The sequence below is a fragment of the Antechinus flavipes genome, chromosome 2 (genome assembly GCF_016432865.1).
Source record: "Antechinus flavipes isolate AdamAnt ecotype Samford, QLD, Australia chromosome 2, AdamAnt_v2, whole genome shotgun sequence".
NCBI lineage: Eukaryota > Metazoa > Chordata > Mammalia > Dasyuromorphia > Dasyuridae > Antechinus > Antechinus flavipes.
This window is the reverse complement of record NC_067399.1, coordinates 656,244,870-656,265,968: the sequence shown is the minus strand read 5'-3', so window position 1 is coordinate 656,265,968 and position 21,099 is coordinate 656,244,870. Positions and strand designations below refer to the sequence as shown.

Sequence of the window (21,099 nt, the reverse complement as noted above, 5' to 3'; positions counted from 1 at the left end):
CTGACTTCTCTGGCTTTCTTTAAGACACAGCTTAATCTTAGCTTTGACAAGAAGTGTGGCTTAGATCCTTGGCTGCTGTGCTTTCCCTCTCCGAAAGTATCCCCATTCCCAACCATCCCTCTCCTGTTGTTGATTTGTCTCCCTCTTTCTATGTTCATGCACATTTAAAAAACAAAACAAAAACAAACTAATGTGTATAGACATAGTGATTTATTGTTTTTGCCTGTCACATAATAAGCTCTTAAGAAATGTTTATTGACTGACATTGTCTAACTTTTGCTACTGACTTCTAACTCAGTCCCTTTCTCTTTTCAGAAGTATTAAAAATTATAACAGAGTTCTATTTTTCTCAGTTTGATTTCTGAGATTCCCATTATTGTGCAATAGTTAACATTCCCCTCATCCCCAACAAAAAGAACAACCCTAGATAGTCCCAGATAGTCATAGCAGCACTTGGCATAAAAGTGTCAATTAACAAACATTTATTTAGTGTGTTTTATAAGAAACAAAATATATGGGGCTTTCAAAGAAATGTGAAGTTATGTGAACTAAACCTCGATTAGTTTTCATGATGAACAGATGTTGAGCTGTATCTTCCTCCTCTTGGTAGCAATGTAGGGACTGAATTCAATAGCAGTGGCTGTTGGTTTTGCTAAACTAATCTTTGTTGCAAGAAAGAGTTCAGTTGTGACAGGACTTTTACTGGTCTGTGATTGGGGTGCAAAAACAAAGGACATCCATAGGCCTTAAATAAATGATCTCATTCATGAAGGTCTTTTTTCACATTTGCTATTTTTTTTCTTCACCATAAAATGCATTTCTTCTTTTTATGCTTATATTTGTCTAAGTTATTTGAATATAAATGTATCATTTTTTAAGAATTCACTGCAGACTAAAGCTGAATTTGCTTATGTAGTAATCTGATTAAGGCATTCAGGAATTGAGCACTTTTCTTACCTTGCTCATCTGCTTTCAAAGTCTATAGTATAGAAAATAGCTGTTTCTCAGATCAGTTTAGAACCCCCCACTTAAAAGCTGGATCTCCAACTTTGTCTGTAGGAGGAATTTTAATTAATGACTTTGGTTTCAAAGGGATTTCCTCCATGCAAAGAAGGCAATGAAGGAATTGCTGAGACAGCAGTGTCATTTGTCAAAATAGGTGATTTTTTTTACAGCAACTTATTTCTCAATAAATCCAATTTTTCCTCTTCCTAGAAAATGCCTTTTTTATCTTTTCCTTTTGGAAAGTGTAACTTTTATGAAACTTTAAAGATGATATCAGTCTGTTACTGTTACTGTTATGTAACCATATAGATTTAACTGTCCTGGGGTAAACATTTAATTTTCATATTATGTGACTATATGTGATGTCCATGCTAAACTTGCTACTTTATTCATCATTTGTTTCTGTTTTGCAGCCCTAGTTGTGACATGATGGAACTAAGACGTCGTTATCAGAATCTGTACATCCCTAGTGACTTTTTTGATGCTCAGTTTATGTGGGTCGATGCTTTTCCTTTGTCAAGACCATTCCAGCTGGGAAACTACTGTAATTTCTACGTCATGCACAGAGAGGTAGATCCTTTGGAGAAAAATGTGGCTATACTTGACCCGCCTGATGCCGATCACTTGTATAGTGCCAAGGTTTGTATTCCATCTGGGACTTGACAGTTATTTGGATCAGAAAGGAAGAGAGATGATGGTTTTTAAGTAGCCTCTCTTTGCCCTTCATCCTTCTACTCTCAAAATTGGGGAGGCGATTGCTTGTCCCTTATGTAGTTTGGAGGAATCTGAAGATGAAAGAAATGGTATCAGTTATGACATCATGACGCGCCTAGAAGAAAGAAAGGCGCTACTGGGTCTCTGCCTTCAGGGGCCCAGAAATGAGGGCGCCCACCGCATGGCCAGTAGTCTTCAGGGGGAATACTTGGGACACTGCTTACTATACATGGCTTTGTAATATTTTCAAAACACTATTAATAGCATCCCTCGAAAAAAAAAAGATGAAACCAATACAGATGTCAGGTATTTATGATTCACTACCACTGCTGTAGCCTCGTGCTCTGGGGGTACCTTTGTATAGTGGAGTTCAGATACAAATTTGCATATCTAAAAGGTGAGGAAGGTGTATGTAGTTTTGCCACTTTCATTTTCTTCTTTACCACTTTAGACTATTTTGACAGGATTGAATTATTTGACTATGTAATAGGTAATGCTGATGGCTAGCCCTAGTATGGAAGACTTATATCACAAATCATGCGCTCTTGCTGAAGATCCACAAGAACTTCGAGACGGATTCCAACATCCTGCTAGACTTGTTAAGGTAAAATGGCTATCCATTGAAAGGGGGTTTGTTTTTGTTAATTACAATTTCCTGTATGTTAAAGGGAAAACAGGTTTTAATTTTGGGTAATTCAGAATTTATGTAGCATCCTGGTGTCATGTTGTTTGTAGAATATGAAGATGTTGGTACGTAGAGTTCTGTGCTGAATGTCACCCCATGTTGACAGTGGTAATGAAATGGAGTGTATTTTCACATCATTAAAGTTTGACTTTGAGTTTGTGGTTGAAAATAAATCGGGTTATGAGGAAATATTTTTGCAAGGATGAGTTGTGATGAGTAAAATCCTATTCCATTGCTGAAATACAGTGTGGAACATGATGACCTGAGCTCTTCCTTGGCCAGTAGGCCCATCAGGGATAATGAAGTGGACTTTGTGAAGGGGGTGTGTGCACATTTTCTTTTCAGGCTCTTGCATCATCTGACATTTGAAGCACACGCAATATAACAAAACATTTAATCCATTCTTTGTCTTTGACTTAGTTTTTAGTGGGCATGAAAGGCAAGGATGAGGCCATGGCTATTGGAGGCCACTGGTCTCCTTCACTGGATGGACCAGACCCAGAGAAAGATCCCTCTGTGTTGATAAAGACTGCTATTCGTTGTTGTAAGGCTCTGACAGGCATTGATTTAAGTGTGTGCACTCAATGGTAAGTACCAATCTTCTCCATATGACTGGCATGAATAGAAATGTGCTAATAGCTTATTTAGATGTGTCTGTCAACCAGCCTTTTTCCCCCCCATCTCATTCAGCAAGCTTTGGTGATGCAGGTAAACTACTCAAAAGGAAAGTCCCATTTGTAGCAAGAACTTGTTTGGTGCCAAAAGTGTTCAGAACTGACTTAAGGACTAATCACGATGAATTGCAAACTGAACTGTGTTTTGTTATGCTGTACTTCTGCAGGGAATGTATGTTGGAAATGTTTTTCATTTCATGCGTAGCTGGAGAAGACCGACAAGAGAGAACTTCTTTCATTATAATTCTTTTGTCATAAAGTAAACGCTGTAGTTGCTGACTCACTGCCCAGCCATATTTTCTCTTGAGGCTAATTTGTCTTGTGCGTCTTGTACTACTGTTCAGACCTGATTTGAAAAAGCTCTCACTTCCCACACACACTTGATTTTGCGCGCCTTCTTCGAGGGTGCCGGGGAGTGTGGGGTGACTAATCGAGCGCGCAGCCTGGGGCTGCGCCACTTGCTGTGAGCGTGCTCCGCTCCACCGAAGGGAGCCAAGCTGGACAAGCGCACCAAAGAGCAACTATGGCTTCTGTAATTTTTTTTTCTTTAGACCAGCCTGAGGTTCTGGCAGCAAAAGTTCTTTACTTGATGTGCTACAAGTGAACTAGGGTCTTTAAAGTGTATTTTAGAATTTTTTTTCCAACATGCTTCTTCCCTTGCAACAGGTACCGTTTTGCAGAGATTCGCTACCATCGCCCTGAGGAGACCCACAAGGGGCGTACAGTTCCAGCTCATGTGGAGACAGTGGTTTTATTTTTCCCGGATGTTTGGCATTGCCTTCCCACCCGCTCAGAGTGGGAAACCCTCTCCCGAGGATACAAGCAGCAGCTGGCCGAGAAGCTACAGGGTGAACGCAAGGAGGCTGATGGAGAACAGGCACTGAACGCTAATCCCTTTTTCTATTTCCGCTTCTCACAGGCACAGGAACACAGGCACAAATGCACATCACATGCTACACGATAAACACACACGGAGGAACATAACTGGTAACAGCGACTGGCAATCCAGCTTTCAGCAGAGTAGTTGTACGTTCCGTTCTCTTTAAAAACAAAAAACCAAAACCAAAACCAATTCGTCAATTATGCTAACTTAATGAATGCTGAGACCACAAAGGAAAAGTAAATTGTGCTTAAATTGCACAAAGCTTTGTTTTCATCATAGGTCTAGTTGCTGGAATCTGGGACCAGTTGTTGAGCGAGATTCAGTATTAAGCCATTTTAAACATTTTGCCATTTTCTAAAATTATAAAAAATTTTCTTTTTCACGGTCATCAGTTCTAATCATGGATATTTGAAATTGGACAACCACAAGTCTGAGAGCTTTGAAATTTCAGGCTATGTGGCAACGTCTTTGGTACATTTTAAAGGTCTGACTAAATCAAGATTAACTCTGGGTGGCTTGAAAATTGGGGCAAGATCACACACTGTGTGGTTAGTGGAGACCATCAGTGTCTGTGCATCCCTGATATCCTTTGTGTTGTAATTTATCACCCTTTTGTGTTTCACAGATCTGGCTTTGATTGGCTGATGAGTGTCTTTGTGATCAGTTAAAGTGGTAGAATGTATGTACGTGGACTTGCCTAAACAATAACTTTAGGAGAAGACAATCTGAAACACTTGTGACCTTGCACAGATCAGCAACAGAATATTAAGAATAAATTAATATCCTTTTAAAGCTTCAGAATAATAATTATATTCTAACTTTGTATGTCAGGATGAAGAAGAGAAGGATGATGGTGAGGCGAAAGAAATCTCCACACCCACCCATTGGTCTAAACTTGATCCAAAGACAATGAAGGTAACTTTCTGAAGGCGGTACTTGACTTCGATCTTGGCCCTTTGGGGCATTCAGGGTACTTTGGGAAACTTTACTCATAGGATAATTTCTGAAAGGAAGGTCACTTAAGAAGAAAGCCATAGTGGAGGTTTACAAGAAAAAGCAGTTTAGTAGTTATTTAATATTGTGTTAAATATTTGGAGTGATACTAGGAGTAGTAAGATGGGCATACAGGTAAATACAATACCAAATTAAAAATGTAAAGAAAGAGACATAGGACTTTGAGATGTAAACTTGGACACAAATTAAGCAAAAGTTGATCATGTGGTTGTCATGTTATTGGTCTTTAAATTTTATATATATATATATATATATATATATATTTTTTTTTTAAAAAACAAAATTTTGTCCAAGTTAAAGTTAAATTTTTGTTTATCTTTTTAAATCTTCCTGCCCATTTCAAAAAAAAAAAAAATGTTATTTCTATGTATGGGCCTAAGCTACCATTAATTTGTGTTTTGAGAACAAAACTTTTTCAGAAAACATATTCTTTTCCCCCAAAGTTAATTCGCTTTAAGGGAGTCATAAGTTTTAAAAGAAATTAGAAGTAAAAGTGCAAGGATCAGGAAACCTCAGTAGGAGGAAAAGCTTGGCTGTCTTGTAGAAAGCATAGGACTCCATAAGTGATGTTTTGGCATCTACACCTCTTGATCTTCAGCTATGGAAAGAAGCTCTCCTAGAAGACCAAGGGCTGTACCCGAGTGAGGGGTCAAATAAGCACTAACTCTTGCAGCTTTAGCAGTGGTATTATTGCATTATAGGCAGTTTTGGTATTTTGTGACTGAAACATTTGTGAAGGTCCATAATAATGGCACAGATTTTAATAATGTGATCGCTGTGATTTGTTTTTTGTTTTTGCTTTTTAGGATATTGGAATTAAATAAACTTTAAAATATCTTCATAAAAACATTTTGTTTTAGAGCTTGAAGGGAGCCTAGCTCATGTTAGCCAATGTAGTTATTCTACTTAATGATGAAATTTAGAACTGTAAAGATGAGGTTTTATGCAAAAGAATAGAAGAGACAAAGTTATGTTCCTTTACATCTGAAATTGGCTTCAGTCTTCTAATTTATTTGAGAGAATCTTTGGTCCTGTGGCGGGGGGGAAAGAGGGGAGAGAGAAACTCCTAGACACCATCTAACAAATTGTCCTTGAAATTTCTTTTGGATCTTAAACACCATAAATTTTTTCTATGTTCTTTCCAGACAAATAATATGAGGTGCTTTGCACAGATCACAGAAATAGGAACAAAGAAATAACCAAATGAGAATTAAACAATGCAAAAAGGAGAAAAACTTGAAAATCTTTAGTTAGCTGGCATGATATCTTTTATCAGGGTCTGACGCTTTCTCCCCAACATTGTACCAATTAGTGGTCGTAGTAATGAAGTGACACTACCAACTTCTCCAGATTAAAAAGTCCCAAGGTGTCTTAACTCTGTTTTAAATCTCAAATATCTTCAAACTATACCAAGACTTGGGACATCCTATGTAAGTGGAAATCTGTCAATTGCCTATGACAGAGATGCTGATAACACATCTTTCTTCAAGTCATTGTTTGTAAAGGGTTCACCATTTGTGCTAGCTACTGAGGTGAGATAGAAAAATAAAAAATTTAGTCCTTTCCCTCAAGGAATTTAGTATTGCTGAAGGATGGTAAGGCATGAAAGGTAAAAGTAATACAAATTAGAACATAGTCATGCATAAGAAGACTCCAGAGTGAGACAAGATCGGATAAGGTAACTGATTTCTAGCTGAAGAGATGAGGAGGAACTTCCCTGAGAGCTGAATCTGGAAGTATGGAGGCCCTGGGAGTGGGTAGAGACCATAAGCAAAGAACAAAAAGTATACTGTTTGTGGGGCATGTTTGAAGGCAAAGATCTGGTTTGATTATAGCTTAGGGTATGTGAGTAGAGGGGTTGACGTTATAGAGGGTCATACATTTTGGGGACAAGGAGTTTTTACTTAATATCATAGGCTGCAGGGAAACACTGAAGATCTTTGAGATGAGCATGGTCATAAAAGAAAAAAAGTATTAGAATAAACACTTAGAATATTAATAGTGGTGTGTTAAGTGAGTTGAATGTGAATGAATAAATGTGTTTAGAACTTCTTAAGGGCTGGCGTCACAAATACAAAAGCACAGACAACCCTGTACTGTAGGAGCTTACGTTCAATTACGGAGAGATGACACATTGAGAAGTAGTGGCCAGGGATGAGTATTTTAGCTTGGAAAGGTACAGGGAGAGCAAATAGAGAAAGAGGAAGAGAAATCCAGAGTTGACGACAGAGTTGATTTGATTTGGGAGAGTTAATGTTTGGGGGCAGTGAAGCATGACTTAAGACCAAGCCTAAATGGAGTGGATGACTGAGACAATTACTAATCAGAGGTCCCATGGCAAGACTTCTGGAGATGAAAATATTAAGTTCTTCCTCTAAGGTATGTTTGGGATTTGGTGAGTGTAGAGGTGGAAAGACCTTGCAGGAAATTTCTCATAATCCAGGGTAGATATGATAAAGGTGGTAGCAGTGAAATTGAGAAGGGAGAAAGGGATATGAGATTCATTGAAGATGTTGATTACCTTGTGTGGTACCAGGCTGAGGAGATTGTCAAGTGTGGTTTACAAGAGCAATGACTGGGGGAGATTGGTACTGCTGTGGTGGGTTAGAAAGAAGAGCAGGTTTGGGGGAAATGATCTTAAGTGAATGGACTTCAAGAGGTACCAAAGATCTTAGAGGTGAAGTGAATTCATTCAAGTCCCACAGAAAAGAACCAAGTCATGAATGTAAGTCTCTTCCCATTTTGTTATACATCCCTTTAGGAATTCTACAGCTCCTCCAGTCATCATCTTTCCCATCAAGTCTTTTAGTTTATAGAGGGGACTATATGTGATTGTCTTAAAAACCACCACCATTCAATTCTCTTATTGTCTCTGTGATCTCATTCACTTGAAAGCTCTCTACAACTATGGAGAGCCTATATAACTCTTGTCCATGTCCATAAATTTGCCACTTGGGGTCGTCCAGTCTGCTGGAGGCCTAATCACTTTCTTTTGACATCACAAGGGTATACTGGAGCCTCTGGGTAGTCATCATTCCTCTCCATGGAACCAGCCTATCTGCCCTTCCTCACACACATTTCTTTGATCCCATCTTTTACATCTTCTTTGAAGTTCCCCATTGTCCATAAATATTACCAGATGAAACAGATGGACAGTAATTGAATCATCTAAATTGAATAAGAGGAAGAAAATAAACTGAAATACCTTGAGGAAATTGCAGATCTCCTCTTAAGGACTCCATTCTTCCCATGGATACCACAGTTCATCTTAAGGCTCACATTATACTGGCAGCAAGATATGGAATACACCAATCTGAAGAATTAAAAAATAGAGCAATAGGAGAGACGCCTTGTGTGGGGGAGCAGGCTTCAACATATAACCGAATGAGGATCTTCGAAGAACAGGATTTTAATCTCATACCATGTGATTTATTTATTTGAAAACTGAAGTGCAACATGTATAGTGAATAGAGAACTATTCTTGGAGCCAGGACAGTGTGACCCAAGCTGGCAGGGTGTCCCTGGGCATGTCTTAAGGCCGTGTAGCCATCAGAGACTCTGTGGACCTACAGTGGTAGAGTGACTTTCCTCACCATTGAAACCACAGGTCTTGCACCATTTTAAAAGAATTTTAGGGTTTTTTTTTTTTTTTAAGAAATTGAGGATTCCAGATAATTTCAAGTTTCAAGTTAATCAGCGTTTTATTTTAAGCAAGTTAGAATATGCTTTTATTCACTTGTTTCACTATTAAGTTGCTTGGTTTGGTGTTTTTTTGTTTTGTTTTGTTTTGTTTTGTTTGTTTTTACTAATCCTGGATCTTTATTGAGTTGGTTCCATATTTTGATTTCATGCTTTTAGACTGTGTTAATTTGTATGCTTAATATATGCTCATTTAGGTAAATGACCTTCGTAAAGAATTAGAAAGCCGAGCTCTTAGTTCTAAAGGATTAAAATCCCAGTTGATAGCCCGCCTGACAAAGCAGCTTAAAGTAGAAGAACAGAAAGAGGAACAGAAGGAGTTGGAGAAATCTGAAAAAGAAGAGGAAGAAGAGGAAGACAGGAAATCTGAGGACGATAAAGAGGTATGGCCATGATGCAAAGTGTTGGGGTCTAGCGTGTTTGTGTCAATCCATTCATTGGGCACTCCAAGAGGATTGTACATTTCTGCATTTGTTTCTAATCCTTACAGTTTCTTGGTGGCAGTAGAGAATTGTCACTGCTCTCACAAGGGCATCTCTTGGTAGCCATTCTTGTGGTTACAAACCTCCCCACATAGCTTGAGGCTGGATCTGAAGTAGTCACTGAGTCTCTGCTTGAGTTCCCACTCAACCAGCAGGGCTTGGGCTGTGCTTGCAGAACCAGGGGCTTCTAGGCCATGATCGTTCAAGGGAGGATTTGTAGAATTTAGGTGTAGAAAGCTAATCATGGAACGCTTCTGCCCCCCTCCCTCATCCCCAACCACAACCCCCTCTCAGGAAGCAGATCCTATTCCAGGCTTCATTGTCTTAGATTGTACTGAAATAATGAGATTAGATTGCATCTTCATGAACTTCCAGTGTGGTCAGGCTCTCTCGGCCTCAGTGACTTCAAAAGCATCACCTTTTCAATAAACATGGCAAGGCAATTGACCTCTCTTTTGAAAGGATGACTATACAAATGCATAGTTTTGGGGAAATAATTTTTGGTTGGTTTCTGTTATCTTGAATTTGTGATTTAGGCCATACCACACTCCAGCTCAAGAAGTTTCAGTAATTCCCTATTGCCTCTAGAATGCAGCACAAATTCCTCTGTTTAGTCTCTGAAGCCTTCCCTTCCCCATCATACTCCAGCCTCCATTTCCAGACAATCCTCGTTCCTCTCCCCTCACACATTCTGTGGGTCAGCTTAACCATCCGACATGTTGTCTCTCCCATCTGCCATCTTCTCTTTGGCACAGGCTGTCTCCTGGCCCTGGCACGCTTTCCCTCTTCAGCCTTCTGTCCTCTCCAAAGTTCAGTTCATCCTCCTTTCCCTCCAGCTGCTAGTTTCTTGTCTTCTCTCTTCCTCCTTAAAATTGACTTTAAATCTCTTGATTCTTCTGTCTCTATGCATGTTGTTTCCCATTACAGAATATAAGCTCTTTGAGGGGAAGGACTGTTTAGTTTTGCCTTTGTATCCTTAGCACAGCATAGTGTCTGCCACTCAATCACTAACTGATTGATAGCTTGGTTTGCTCTGATGTACGTTGTTCACAACAGTTTTTCCCATGTCTTTGGGAAGTAAGATTAAACCAAAACACCAGCAGAAGGAGTGAAACTGAAATAGATGGGGAAAGCTAGAAACTAGCTGATTTTTGTGGCTCTAGAGAAGTGTAGGAGAACTATGATGATTGGGATCTTTTGTTAGCTTCTTTTGTGACTTTGTTTCCCTCATTAAGCTGTTGGTTTGGTCACATGTAAGCAAATTACATTTTGTCTTTGGGGGTCATTTGCTCATGAATTTTTCTTCTTCCTAAAGACTAACTTTTTTGGTGATGCTCATTTTGATCCATAATTGCATGTTTAACTTTTAAAAATAAAATAGATTTATAAACACAGTTTGAAATTTGAAACATGTAGGAAGAAGAAAGGAAACGCCAGGAAGAAATGGAGCGTCAGCGCCGTGAAAGGCGGTACATTTTACCCGATGAGCCAGCCATCATTGTACACCCTAACTGGGCTGCAAAGAGTGGCAAGTTTGACTGTAGCATCATGTCTCTGAGTGTACTTTTGGACTACAGATTAGAGGATAACAAAGAGCATTCATTCGAGGTAATTTTACTTTGATCTTATCCTTTTTTAAACTGATAGGTTATTTAATAAGTCCAGGAGGAAACAAATGGCTTTATTATTGCTCTGCACGCAGAACTTTTCATACTAACCAGTTGGCTTTATTAGCTCTTTTCTATCCGGTATTTCTTTATAGTATCCTATATTCTTTGTCTTTCTAAAACAACTTAGCAACATCAAGTTTCTGTTTTTACTAATGAAGTACCAGAGCTGAAGAATTATAAAGTATATGATTTAGCTTATAAAACTTTTTAATATTGGGTGTCTTGCATGTTAACCATATGCTAAAAGGTTTATACATCCTTTTAAAAAAAATAAAATTAGAATGATATTCCTTAATTAAAACAAAATGAAACAACATTCTCAGACTTCTTGGCATAAGTACTGTACTGTAAGTTAGTGGTATCAACCTCAAATAGAAGTATTTGTGTCCACAGGCCACATATTGACTTTAGAAAACCAAAAAATTACCATGTTTGTATTGTATTATATCTTTATTTTGTTAAATATTTCTAATTACATTATAATCTGGTTTGGGTTGCACCACCAGTATCTCAACTCTTAAGAGCTAAGACACTGCAGTTTTATATTTTGGATTTACGGAATAGCAACAAGGTCAAAATTCTGTGATTATCCATCATTTGGGCATAATCAGCTCCAAATAGAAGGTTTAATTGTATGAGATCTCTTTCATAATGCATGCTAGTGTTTGATCCATGATAAAAATCTTGAACCTCCATGCAGTATGGAGAAAAATCAGGTAAAATAAATTTGTTTTCCTAATATAGAGTTCTTCAAAGAGAGGAAAGAATCAGAATAAGAGAATATCAATTTTATTCTAGGGTATCAATAATTATTTTCTTAATAGCCTATGTTATCACAAATGTCCAAAAGACCTTTTGCTAGAAGCTGTTAACAGGATTAAAGATGAATGCATTCCTTATAGCAGAGTAGGAAACATCTTTGCGGCTATGGGCAAGTCATTTGCCTTATGGATATCAATCTCTAAAGTTTCTTCTACTCTTTATTCCTATGACCCTGTAAATTTATTTCTGATAGAAAAAATAAAGAAAATACTTCCAATCTCTTCTACATTTCCCCTTGGACACCAGCTCCCAATTTTGAGGGGTTTTATAAGCTTTACAAACCTTAAATGCCATTACTGGTATGGACAAATCACTTCAACTAAGAATGGGCATGTAGCACCACAAGATCAGCTACAAATATCATCTTGGTCATTTTAATCTTAAACATGCTGCATCTCATTTCTTGTTAAATGCTTTATCATTGAAGAGAAACTACATTAATCCATTTCTCCAGATACATGTACTGCTACCTATCATGCTTAACCTTTCTTTTTTTGTAGTAAAGGCTGGTTTTTGTTCATGTAAAGAAGGTATGTGTGGCATGGTCTGGGTCATAGTTGTAGTTAATGAACTTAGTTAGAATATATGTTCTCTCTTTAGGTTAACTGGTGCATTAGATTTTCATTTTTATTTTATTAAATTTCCTATTATGTAAGGATAAATATTCTGGCTAGTCAAATGTTGGTTGAGTTCCATGTCTGTAACTAGATGACCAGTTTTCAGATAATTAAAAAAATCTTTGAATAATGTTTGAATTCTTCAAACAAATTGTATAATGAAGTATACTTAATTTAAAATTGCCTTAAAGATAATCTATGATTTAAAACACATCAAGATTTTATAAAACCATAAGGTCATTATGAACATCAGCTGTCATTGTAATCTAAATGTTGAAAAAGGATTAGGTTATGAAGATTTATTTTCAATAAGACTTTTGGAAGAACCAGTTATAACTATGCTGAAAACTTAGTTATTCTTTTTCTGGTTAACAGAATTTTCTTTATTTTAATGTCCTAAGGTGAAGACTTTTAAAAAGATTTTTTCTTTATTTTTTACATCTTCATATAGGTTTCATTATTTGCAGAACTCTTCAATGAAATGCTTCAAAGAGACTTTGGTGTCCGGATATATAAATCATTAATATCCCTTCCAGAAAAAGAGGATAAGAAAGAAAAGGATAAGAAAAGCAAAAAAGAAGAGAGAAAAGAGAAAAAGGAAGACAGGGATGACGAAATTGATGAGCCAAAACCAAAAAGAAGAAAATCGGGAGATGACAAAGACAGAAAAGATGACCGAGATGATAGAAAGGTCTGGCTTTTATTTCTGGGACTAGCTAAATTGCACTTCCTCCTGTCCATCCTCTTTTTCAGGTTTCTGAAAATTTTAGTTTGGTTTTATTTATTTTTTACAAAGTAGAAAAGTTCATTTCTTTTACATTTACAATGTAGAAAAGATGTGTTTACTACTGTTCTTTCACTTAACTTTCACTAGTTTTCTTGATTTCTTTTATGTGTCCCCCAAAATTTATTAGGAAAAGAACTTTTTTCCCTTAGCAGAATAATGCCTCTTATTAATAAAGCCTTTTTGCCTCTTGTTTAATTTTAAAACACTTTACAGAAAGAAGATAAAAGGAAAGATGATAAAGATGATGATGAAACTGAAGAAGATAATAACCAAGAAGAATATGACCCACTGGAAGCTGAAGATGCTGAAGATGAGGAGGATGGTATGTTCACTTTTTTATCCCTTTCTAAATAATTTCATTATTTGAAAGAATATTTTCAGCATGCTTTTAAGTTACTTTACTCTAATTCTGTATTTTAGATCTCATAATGTAGGCAAGAATTATGTTCTCGGGCTTTTTTTGTTAAGTCATATTTTATATATAATTAATTTGTTCCTTAATCTACATCAAAAATTGAGTAGTTTATGGGAGGTTTATCACTAAAATCCTTGCTTCATAGGAAAAAGCTTTCATCTGATTCTATATTCTTCAGATTGTTTACTTTTCTTTTTCTTTTTGAAATGCTTCAAAGAGATTTTTGGTGTTCAGATATTGTACTCCCCAATTTTCTTCCTGGAAAGATTAAAAGCACAAATGATATTTTGAGTAAATGCCTGCAGGTATGGATACCTTTACATAAAATAAACTCCTGCTGACTTTCCCAGATAGAAACACAGCCTGGGTTTTAGAGCTAATGAAGCTAAGTTTCAGGGCAGTTCAATAGATTTCACACAGTATCTCATACTAGAATTAAATAGTGAAGCCAACATCAGAATGCAGGGTGTCTGAGTCTTCCTCAAATGTGATTGGGTTCACAGGTCTTAGAGCTGGAAAGAGCCTTGGAGATCATCTTGTTAACCCCTCAGGTTACAGGATTGAGAACCAGAGATGTGGTGTATCCTCTATCTTCTGGCATCAGATCCTAGGGTTTTCCGTTGGTGATTTTTATCTCAGTTTTTAAATCATACTTGGGCTTAGAACATTGTGTTTTCTTTTATTGTAGGTGTTTTCCGTAGTTTGTAGTGAGCTTTTAAATTCTCAAATCACTTTTTGGTTGAACTTGCTATGAGAAATTTCTTGCTTTTGAATCTCTTCATCAGATGGTTTATGTGGATTAAGTAATTTGCTTTGAAACAGTATTTTTTCTTATGCATTTTTAATGCTTTATTTCTCATTCCCCATTGTAAGTGTCTTCCTTTTCATCCTCGTAGTACTGTTAATATGTAAAAGAATCTGTACAATAAGTCTGTCGATGGTATTTCCAAGAAATCATAAATATATTTCTGTATACTTGATCCTCTTGGAATTGATTGTTGTAATTTAGTAGTTAGAAAATAGAAAAGTCATTTCTAACTCTACTATTAAATATTCCTATTCTTTAATTTTTTGCTGTGATTGCTTTTACTTTTTATTTATTTGGGATTTTTTTCTTGTTTTTAATAGACCGAGATGAGGAAGAGATGAATAAACGGGATGACAAAAGAGAAATTAATCGCTATGGCAAAGACAGAGCTTCTAAAGATAAGGTGCTTCATAGTGTATAAAATACTCATTTAAGAAATAGTTTGGCTTCTAGGGTTTTTTGCTCTTTTATAAACAGCTGTCACTCTAGCAGAACATGTTAACCTGAGCTCTGTATACCGCTTTTAATTATTGGCTTCATTTTAATTTTTTTTTCTTAAAAAATCTGCTTTCTCTTGATGTCTTACTTTCCTCCTGTTAGACATATGATTTAAAGTGGTAGCTGTAGACAGACCAGTCAAGAAGTATTACTTACTTGGTTGTTTGGTGATACATGTGGCCACATCCCATCACTTTGGCTTAGGGGGAGACGAAATAAAGCAGCTCAGCAACACTAGTTGAACTTTATGCATTCCCCACCTGTTAGACCCTTTTTTGGTGTTCTTGAAGCACTGAGGCAGAATTTGGGCATTGAATGTCCAAAGTATCTCAGACTTTTAAAGAAAAGATTTCCTTGACAACATTCATTTGATAACATTGTAAAGCAAAGCAGGTACTTACTGTCACCCTCACTTGTCCTTCTTCTTTAGGAAAAAGACAAGACACAGATGATTACAGTTAACAGGGATCTTTTGATGGCATTTGTTTACTTTGATCAAAGCCACTGTGGTTACCTGCTGGAAAAGGATATGGAAGAAATACTGTATACTCTCGGACTTCATCTTTCCCGGGCTCAGGTAATTCTTTTAGAAATCTTTAGCAATAAATATACCAGGCTGATTTTTAGGAATGTTTTAAAAGAACTCCTATAAACATTTTTACACATTTTTGTACCTGTTCTATATCTTGGAGAACAAAGAAACCTGACTCTCCTAGTCAATCTTTGACTAACATTTAGTTTGTAGCAAAAAATCATGCAAAGTCATCCCCTTAGCAAATCTTGCCCCCAAAAAAACTGTGTTCCTTATAAAGCCATGACGAGATTCCTTTTTTTTTTTTTTTTTAACTAACAGGTTAAGAAACTGCTTAATAAAGTGGTACTCCGAGAATCCTGCTTTTACAGGAAATTAACAGATACCTCAAAAGACGAAGAAAACCATGAAGACTCTGAAACCTTGCAAGAAGATATGCTGGGTAATAAGAGTGCAAAAGTTCAAAGTTTAGAGTGGGTGGTGGCGTTCATAAAAATTAGACTTTTTCTTTTTTATTTTTATTCATTTTACTGAGACAATTGGAGTTAAGTGACTTGCCCAGGGTCACACAGCTATGAAGTGTTAAGTGTCTGAGGTCAAATTTGAACTCAGGTCCTCCTGACTTCAAGGCTGGTGCTCTATCCACTGTACCAACTAGCTCCCCCTGGACTGATTTTTTTTTTTTTTAATGTTTTTGGGCAAAAGAATGAATAGTTTTTCAAAAATTTTAAATTTGTACATTTTCATTCAAATGTAGGAAACAGATTGCTGCTCCCAACACCTACGGTAAAGCAAGAGTCAAAGGTCGTAGAAGAAAATGTCGGCCTGATAGTGTATAATGGTGCGATGGTGGATGTGGGGAGTCTCTTGCAAAAACTAGAGAAAAGCGAAAAAGTCAGAGCTGAAATAGAGCAGAAGCTCCAGTTACTAGAGGATAAAACAGGTGAGGAAAAAATCCGTGTGTCTTCTCTCCCTCTCCCCTGCCTCAGTCTGGTGTGACCGATGTTTTTGTGAGGATCTTGTTGGCAGACGGGGTGCCCGTGCTCAGCACCTCTGACCTCTGTGCCAGCTTCCCGTGGAGGGAGGGTTTGTCAGCCTCTGATCTCTTATAATCTAAGAGACAGGTCTTGTTGCTCTCAAAAGAGAAGGTTTGCTCTAATCTCTCATTTTGCTGCCCCTACTGCCAGACTGGATGGATGAGTTAGAGGGAGAAATAGACTTAGAAGGCTCCAATCCAACCCACTCATTACAGATGGAGAAACTGAGGCCAAGCGAGTCATTAAGTGACTTGCTCAAGGTCATGCCAGTAAAACCTGGAGAAAGGAAGGCCACCAACACGTAAGCTTTGACCAGATCCAGTTCTAAGTGCTCACAGTCATGGTCCTGTCCACCTTCCTTTCTCCTCCCTTCCCTACTTAGTGTCCGAGTGCAGCCACTTCATGCACTTTTAAAATGAGTGCTTAAGCTTCCTGATGAAATTGCAGGTGTTGTGGGGGAAGGTGACTGATCATTTGGAATGCCTTCTTTACAGGTGAGGACGAGAAGACAATTTTACATTTGGAAAATTCTAACAAAAGCCTAACTTGTGAACTCAGAGAAGTCAAAAGGGACCTTAGTCAACTACAGGAAAACTTGAAGACTTCAGAAAATGCAAATTTGCAATTTGAGAACCAGCTAAATAAGACAATCAAAAATTTATCCACAGTTATGGATGAGATTCATACTGTTCTTAAAAAGGTGAGGAGTCTTTACTTTTTCCCTGTCTTTAGTTTATTGCAGTTTTTGGACTTTGTTGCATTTTCCCATCCCATTGGTATATATTTGTTAATATCATGCTGCTCTGTGTGAAAGAATAGTGATGTCCTGGATACTTTTTTTGAATACTCTCATAACATTTCTCTTTCATATAGCATCCAGCAGAAGTGGCCCTCAAATCTTTCCTAAGTGGTGCACTTTAGCTCCTCCCTTTCTTCTCCATGTCCCCCCCCCCAGACACATCTTTATTCTTGTTTTAATAAACCCAGTATACGGAGCATTTATCGTATGCTCAGTAGTATTAGGAGACAAGAATCATGAAGACAGTCTTTCTCCTCCTCAATATGATTAGTACTTGGTTAAAAAAATGAGATTTACAAAGAACAATTAAGTGCTAAATTGTATAGTGTGGATGGCGTGCTGAATATTTCTCATTATTGTGGCACATAAAAACTGCTTGTAAAATTCTCAAGCTCAATTGCCATTTCTCTCATAACCAAGCAATGAATTATACGCCTATAAATCATCTCTCACTCAAATCAGGAAGAAACAACCACCCAGAGAGAAAGAAAAACTTGCTACCAGTGGGAGTGGATTGCTGTAAGTGGCTTTCTTGTGTTGTTGAGGTTCAGAAGGCTGCGTTTTCAGTGTCCGTAGTCTCAGAGCCCCTCAGCCTGAGCACTACTGTGCCCTGCTGGTGAGCCTCCCCTCTCACTGCATCTTGCAGTCTCATTTTGGTGGCACTGAGAGGCTGCCAGAGTTAGTGTTTGTGCCAACTGTGGCTTCGGCAGCCATCCCCTTCCCAGTACTGTCTACTCTACCTAACTTGTGTGTGCGGTTCTGGTGTGGAAGAGGTCAGTGGCTAGAGTTTTCATTGAACTCCTTTATCATTATTCAGGCTGGCGTGATTGTCATGTTTTTACTAGATTACATGGGCCACGGGAGTTGAGCAGTCTGTAGCTGTACAAGTGCCATCTTGGCCTGAAGTCCCTTCCACTGTCAATATTTCGACATCTGGATGGGCACCTGGAAGAGATTCATACCAAACTTTTCTAGTCGTCTCCCATGTTAGTGGAACAATAGCCAACATATTAGTGATGAGTCATTTCCTCTTTTTAAAATAATTAGTTCCATTTTGTTATTTGGTGTTCATCAAATCCAGTGTTTTCCTTTGATGTTCATGTGATGTTTTTTGGGGGAGAGAGGGAGAAGAGAGGGAGTATTTCCAAAATAGATGTTAATTAAAAAAGAAAGAAAGAAAGCTCTCCAATGTGATCATGTGTATTTTTAAAAATGAATGACTTTCCATATTCTGGTGCTTTTCCTTTATTTTATTTATTTATTTATTTATTTTTGCTGAGGCCAGTGGGATTAAGTGATTTGGCCAGTCACACAGCTAGAAAGTGTTAAATATCTGAGGCCAGATTTGAACTCAGATCCTCCTGACCTCAGGGCTGGTGTTCTATCCACCGCGCCAACTAGCTGCCCCTATAGTTTACTTTTTAAAAATTTTATGTAAGTAAAACTTCAGTGAAGAAATGCATCTTTCTTTGTTCATTATTTTATAGGATAATATGAAGAATGAAGACAGAGATCAAAAATCCAAAGAGAATGGTGCAAATGTATGATAAAATTTGTTTTTGAGAAGAATGGTGTTACATAATGTAATATATAAATCATGATACCAGAATGTTTGAAAGTGATGCATGTTTGATTTTAGTAGTATAAATATCTGTTAGTTCGAAAGATGTATAAAGTTTTATGAATGTGAGTCTCTGCTTTTGAACATTGCTTGTAATTCATAGCATTCAATTTATTAGACACTCTTTGAGTGAAATAATTTTGCAAAATGTTTTAGGATGAACTTTGTTATAGTTTTAACCCTAATAAAGTTCATCAATTTAATGGACAGTAGCAAGTATTTAATTACCAAATGTCTTTCATAAAAAAAAAAAAGTCTAGTAAAATCAAAATTTCTTTATTTATAGAATTATCATTATTAGGTTTTTATTTTGAATTCAGTCCATCTTTTAAAATCCAGTGTAAATCATAAAATAGCATGTTGCATAATTTTGCAAGTTTTTTGGGGAACCCAAAATTTTTTACTCACCACAAAAAGCTTCTTCCTCCTCCTAATCATACCCCCTCTCTCAAACTACTTATAAAAATTTGAGCCCCATCAAATACTCGGAAAGCAATAGTAAGCCACCATTATTCTTTGGGTAAGTTGGTGGGGTTTACAAGAAAATTAAGTTGAGCCTTATTTGAATGTGTTCATTATGCTCTATTATCAAGAGTTCTGCTTTCCTTAAGAGCGTTTATAATGTAAAAACACAGTGATTGAAATGTATAGTTCAATTTGAGGCCAGTAGATGTCAGCATAATGCCTTACATGAAAAAAAAATTGTAATTTAAATTAAACTCCTTTAATTAGGATTGATTTTTTTAATAGTTTTCCTGTAGTTCCTTGCCATTGCTGGAGTGTTGCTGGATATTTTGGAGTTGATAAGCTCTTAATTGTAAAAAGTAGGTTAAATCTGTTACAAAGCCATGAGAATATTCATCGTCTTAAACAAAAAAGGCCTGTTTTAAGTTTAATACTTAGTGATGCATATTTCCAGAAAAGAATTTTTTTAAATGAGGTCTTTGGAGTTTTCTTTTTTTGCTAGAACAACGAATTTTTAGCCTTGATGTCCCAGGTAATTAACTGTGAGAACGTGAGTGCTCTGAAGCGGATCGGCACAACGACTCTCACTCACCGAAAGATGGATTCCAATGCCCCAAACAGTTCTGTTCCAATCCGTTTTTGTCTGAAGTTGCTGAATGTCGTGTTTGTTTGGGATTCTCTGAAAGACCAGCTCGTGTACAGAAATGTTTCTTTCTCTCTGAGCAGAGATTAAATGACATAGAGCGTAGGTGAAAAATGTTCTTCTTTATTTTTTAATTAAAATAATTTTTTAAAAGAAGATGAGCTTTTGACTGAAGAAGTTTATGCTATAGTTCTTGATTGTTGTAAGTTTCTGTTTCTACCTCTCTCTTATCCTCTCATCTCTCTACAAACATTGAATTTCCTATTTATTTAGGAAATTGTTTTCATCTTGGATCCAGTGAGAAAGGCTGGAAATGTGTCAGGCTTCTAGTTTTTCAAGTAAAATGAAAACCAGAATAAAGCAAGGGAAAATGACGTTTAGGCCATCAGATTATTACTCAAAAAGATTTTTGTTTGTTCTTTTTAATAAATTTTCTTAGATACAGAAGGGGTGGACTAAACAAATAACCAATCCCAGATAGAGGCTTAAATGACCTTTTGAATATTTCTTTAATTTTTCATGATATCTTTGTGATGATGGCCAATTTACAAAGGTATCCAAATCCTTAGTGAAACTGGCAGTGAATTGGGGTCATCTGTCATCAACTAGGCCTGAAAGTATTTTAATCACTGTAGCACAAGCTGTGTTGCTTAGTGTAGACAGAGCTGGCCTCCAGTCAAAAAGGCCTGCATGTTTCTGTAGCTGACATGTATTAGCCATATGGCCCTGGGCCAACTGTCTAGGACCCTTTGAGGTGCCAACCCTCAGTGATAGAGGTAGCTCCACACCAGGACCTCCATACACTAATGAATGAAGTCACAGGTCTGGTCAGGTTGCTAGGAATACCTTAATTTGGATCCAGTTTCTATTCTCTCTAGTGACCATCTACAAGGAATTCTTCCTTCCCCACCCAAGACAGATTTCATGACATAAAAATTGCATATCAGATGCTAAAAACTTATAAATTTGCCTTTAGCCTCTTGAAGGAAAAACTAAATAAAACACGGGAAATTAGAAGAACACTAGCTAAAAAAGGATGCTGTGATTTGATGTAAAAGTAGCCTTGAAATGATTATGTGTGCATTTTTTACATAGATGTAAATGTATAGTTCAATTTGAGGCCGGTACATGTTTTACATAGAGTTGCTTCTGAATATTTAGGAGCCCTCTTTTATCTAGGAGACACTCTTCAAGGCCTTTTAAGGTCCATCTGTTTAGAAGATAAGGTT

The 21,099-nt window shown here is 37.1% G+C and overlaps 1 protein-coding gene and 1 non-coding gene across 2 annotated transcripts in view; both read left to right on the top strand.

Annotated features, from left to right (window-relative positions):
- CCAR1 (cell division cycle and apoptosis regulator 1) overlaps positions 1 to 20,026 on the top strand; it is a 49,913-nt gene extending 29,887 nt beyond the window's left edge. The window contains exons 11-25 of the mRNA XM_051982565.1: positions 1,419 to 1,644; positions 2,210 to 2,323; positions 2,825 to 2,991; positions 3,745 to 3,955; positions 4,793 to 4,876; positions 8,872 to 9,057; positions 10,573 to 10,764; positions 12,717 to 12,956; positions 13,266 to 13,374; positions 14,596 to 14,678; positions 15,204 to 15,350; positions 15,627 to 15,747; positions 16,063 to 16,248; positions 16,837 to 17,042; positions 18,629 to 20,026. Of these exons, the coding sequence (XP_051838525.1) occupies positions 1,419 to 1,644; positions 2,210 to 2,323; positions 2,825 to 2,991; positions 3,745 to 3,955; positions 4,793 to 4,876; positions 8,872 to 9,057; positions 10,573 to 10,764; positions 12,717 to 12,956; positions 13,266 to 13,374; positions 14,596 to 14,678; positions 15,204 to 15,350; positions 15,627 to 15,747; positions 16,063 to 16,248; positions 16,837 to 17,042; positions 18,629 to 18,688 (2,332 nt within the window). The 3' untranslated portion in view covers positions 18,689 to 20,026. The remainder of the gene's footprint in view (positions 1 to 1,418; positions 1,645 to 2,209; positions 2,324 to 2,824; positions 2,992 to 3,744; positions 3,956 to 4,792; positions 4,877 to 8,871; positions 9,058 to 10,572; positions 10,765 to 12,716; positions 12,957 to 13,265; positions 13,375 to 14,595; positions 14,679 to 15,203; positions 15,351 to 15,626; positions 15,748 to 16,062; positions 16,249 to 16,836; positions 17,043 to 18,628) is intronic.
- LOC127552685 (small nucleolar RNA SNORD98) lies at positions 2,609 to 2,674 on the top strand. The gene has a single exon (XR_007951540.1). It is a non-coding gene; the product is annotated as a small nucleolar RNA SNORD98 (small nucleolar RNA).
- Positions 20,027 to 21,099: the final 1,073 nt, after the last annotated feature.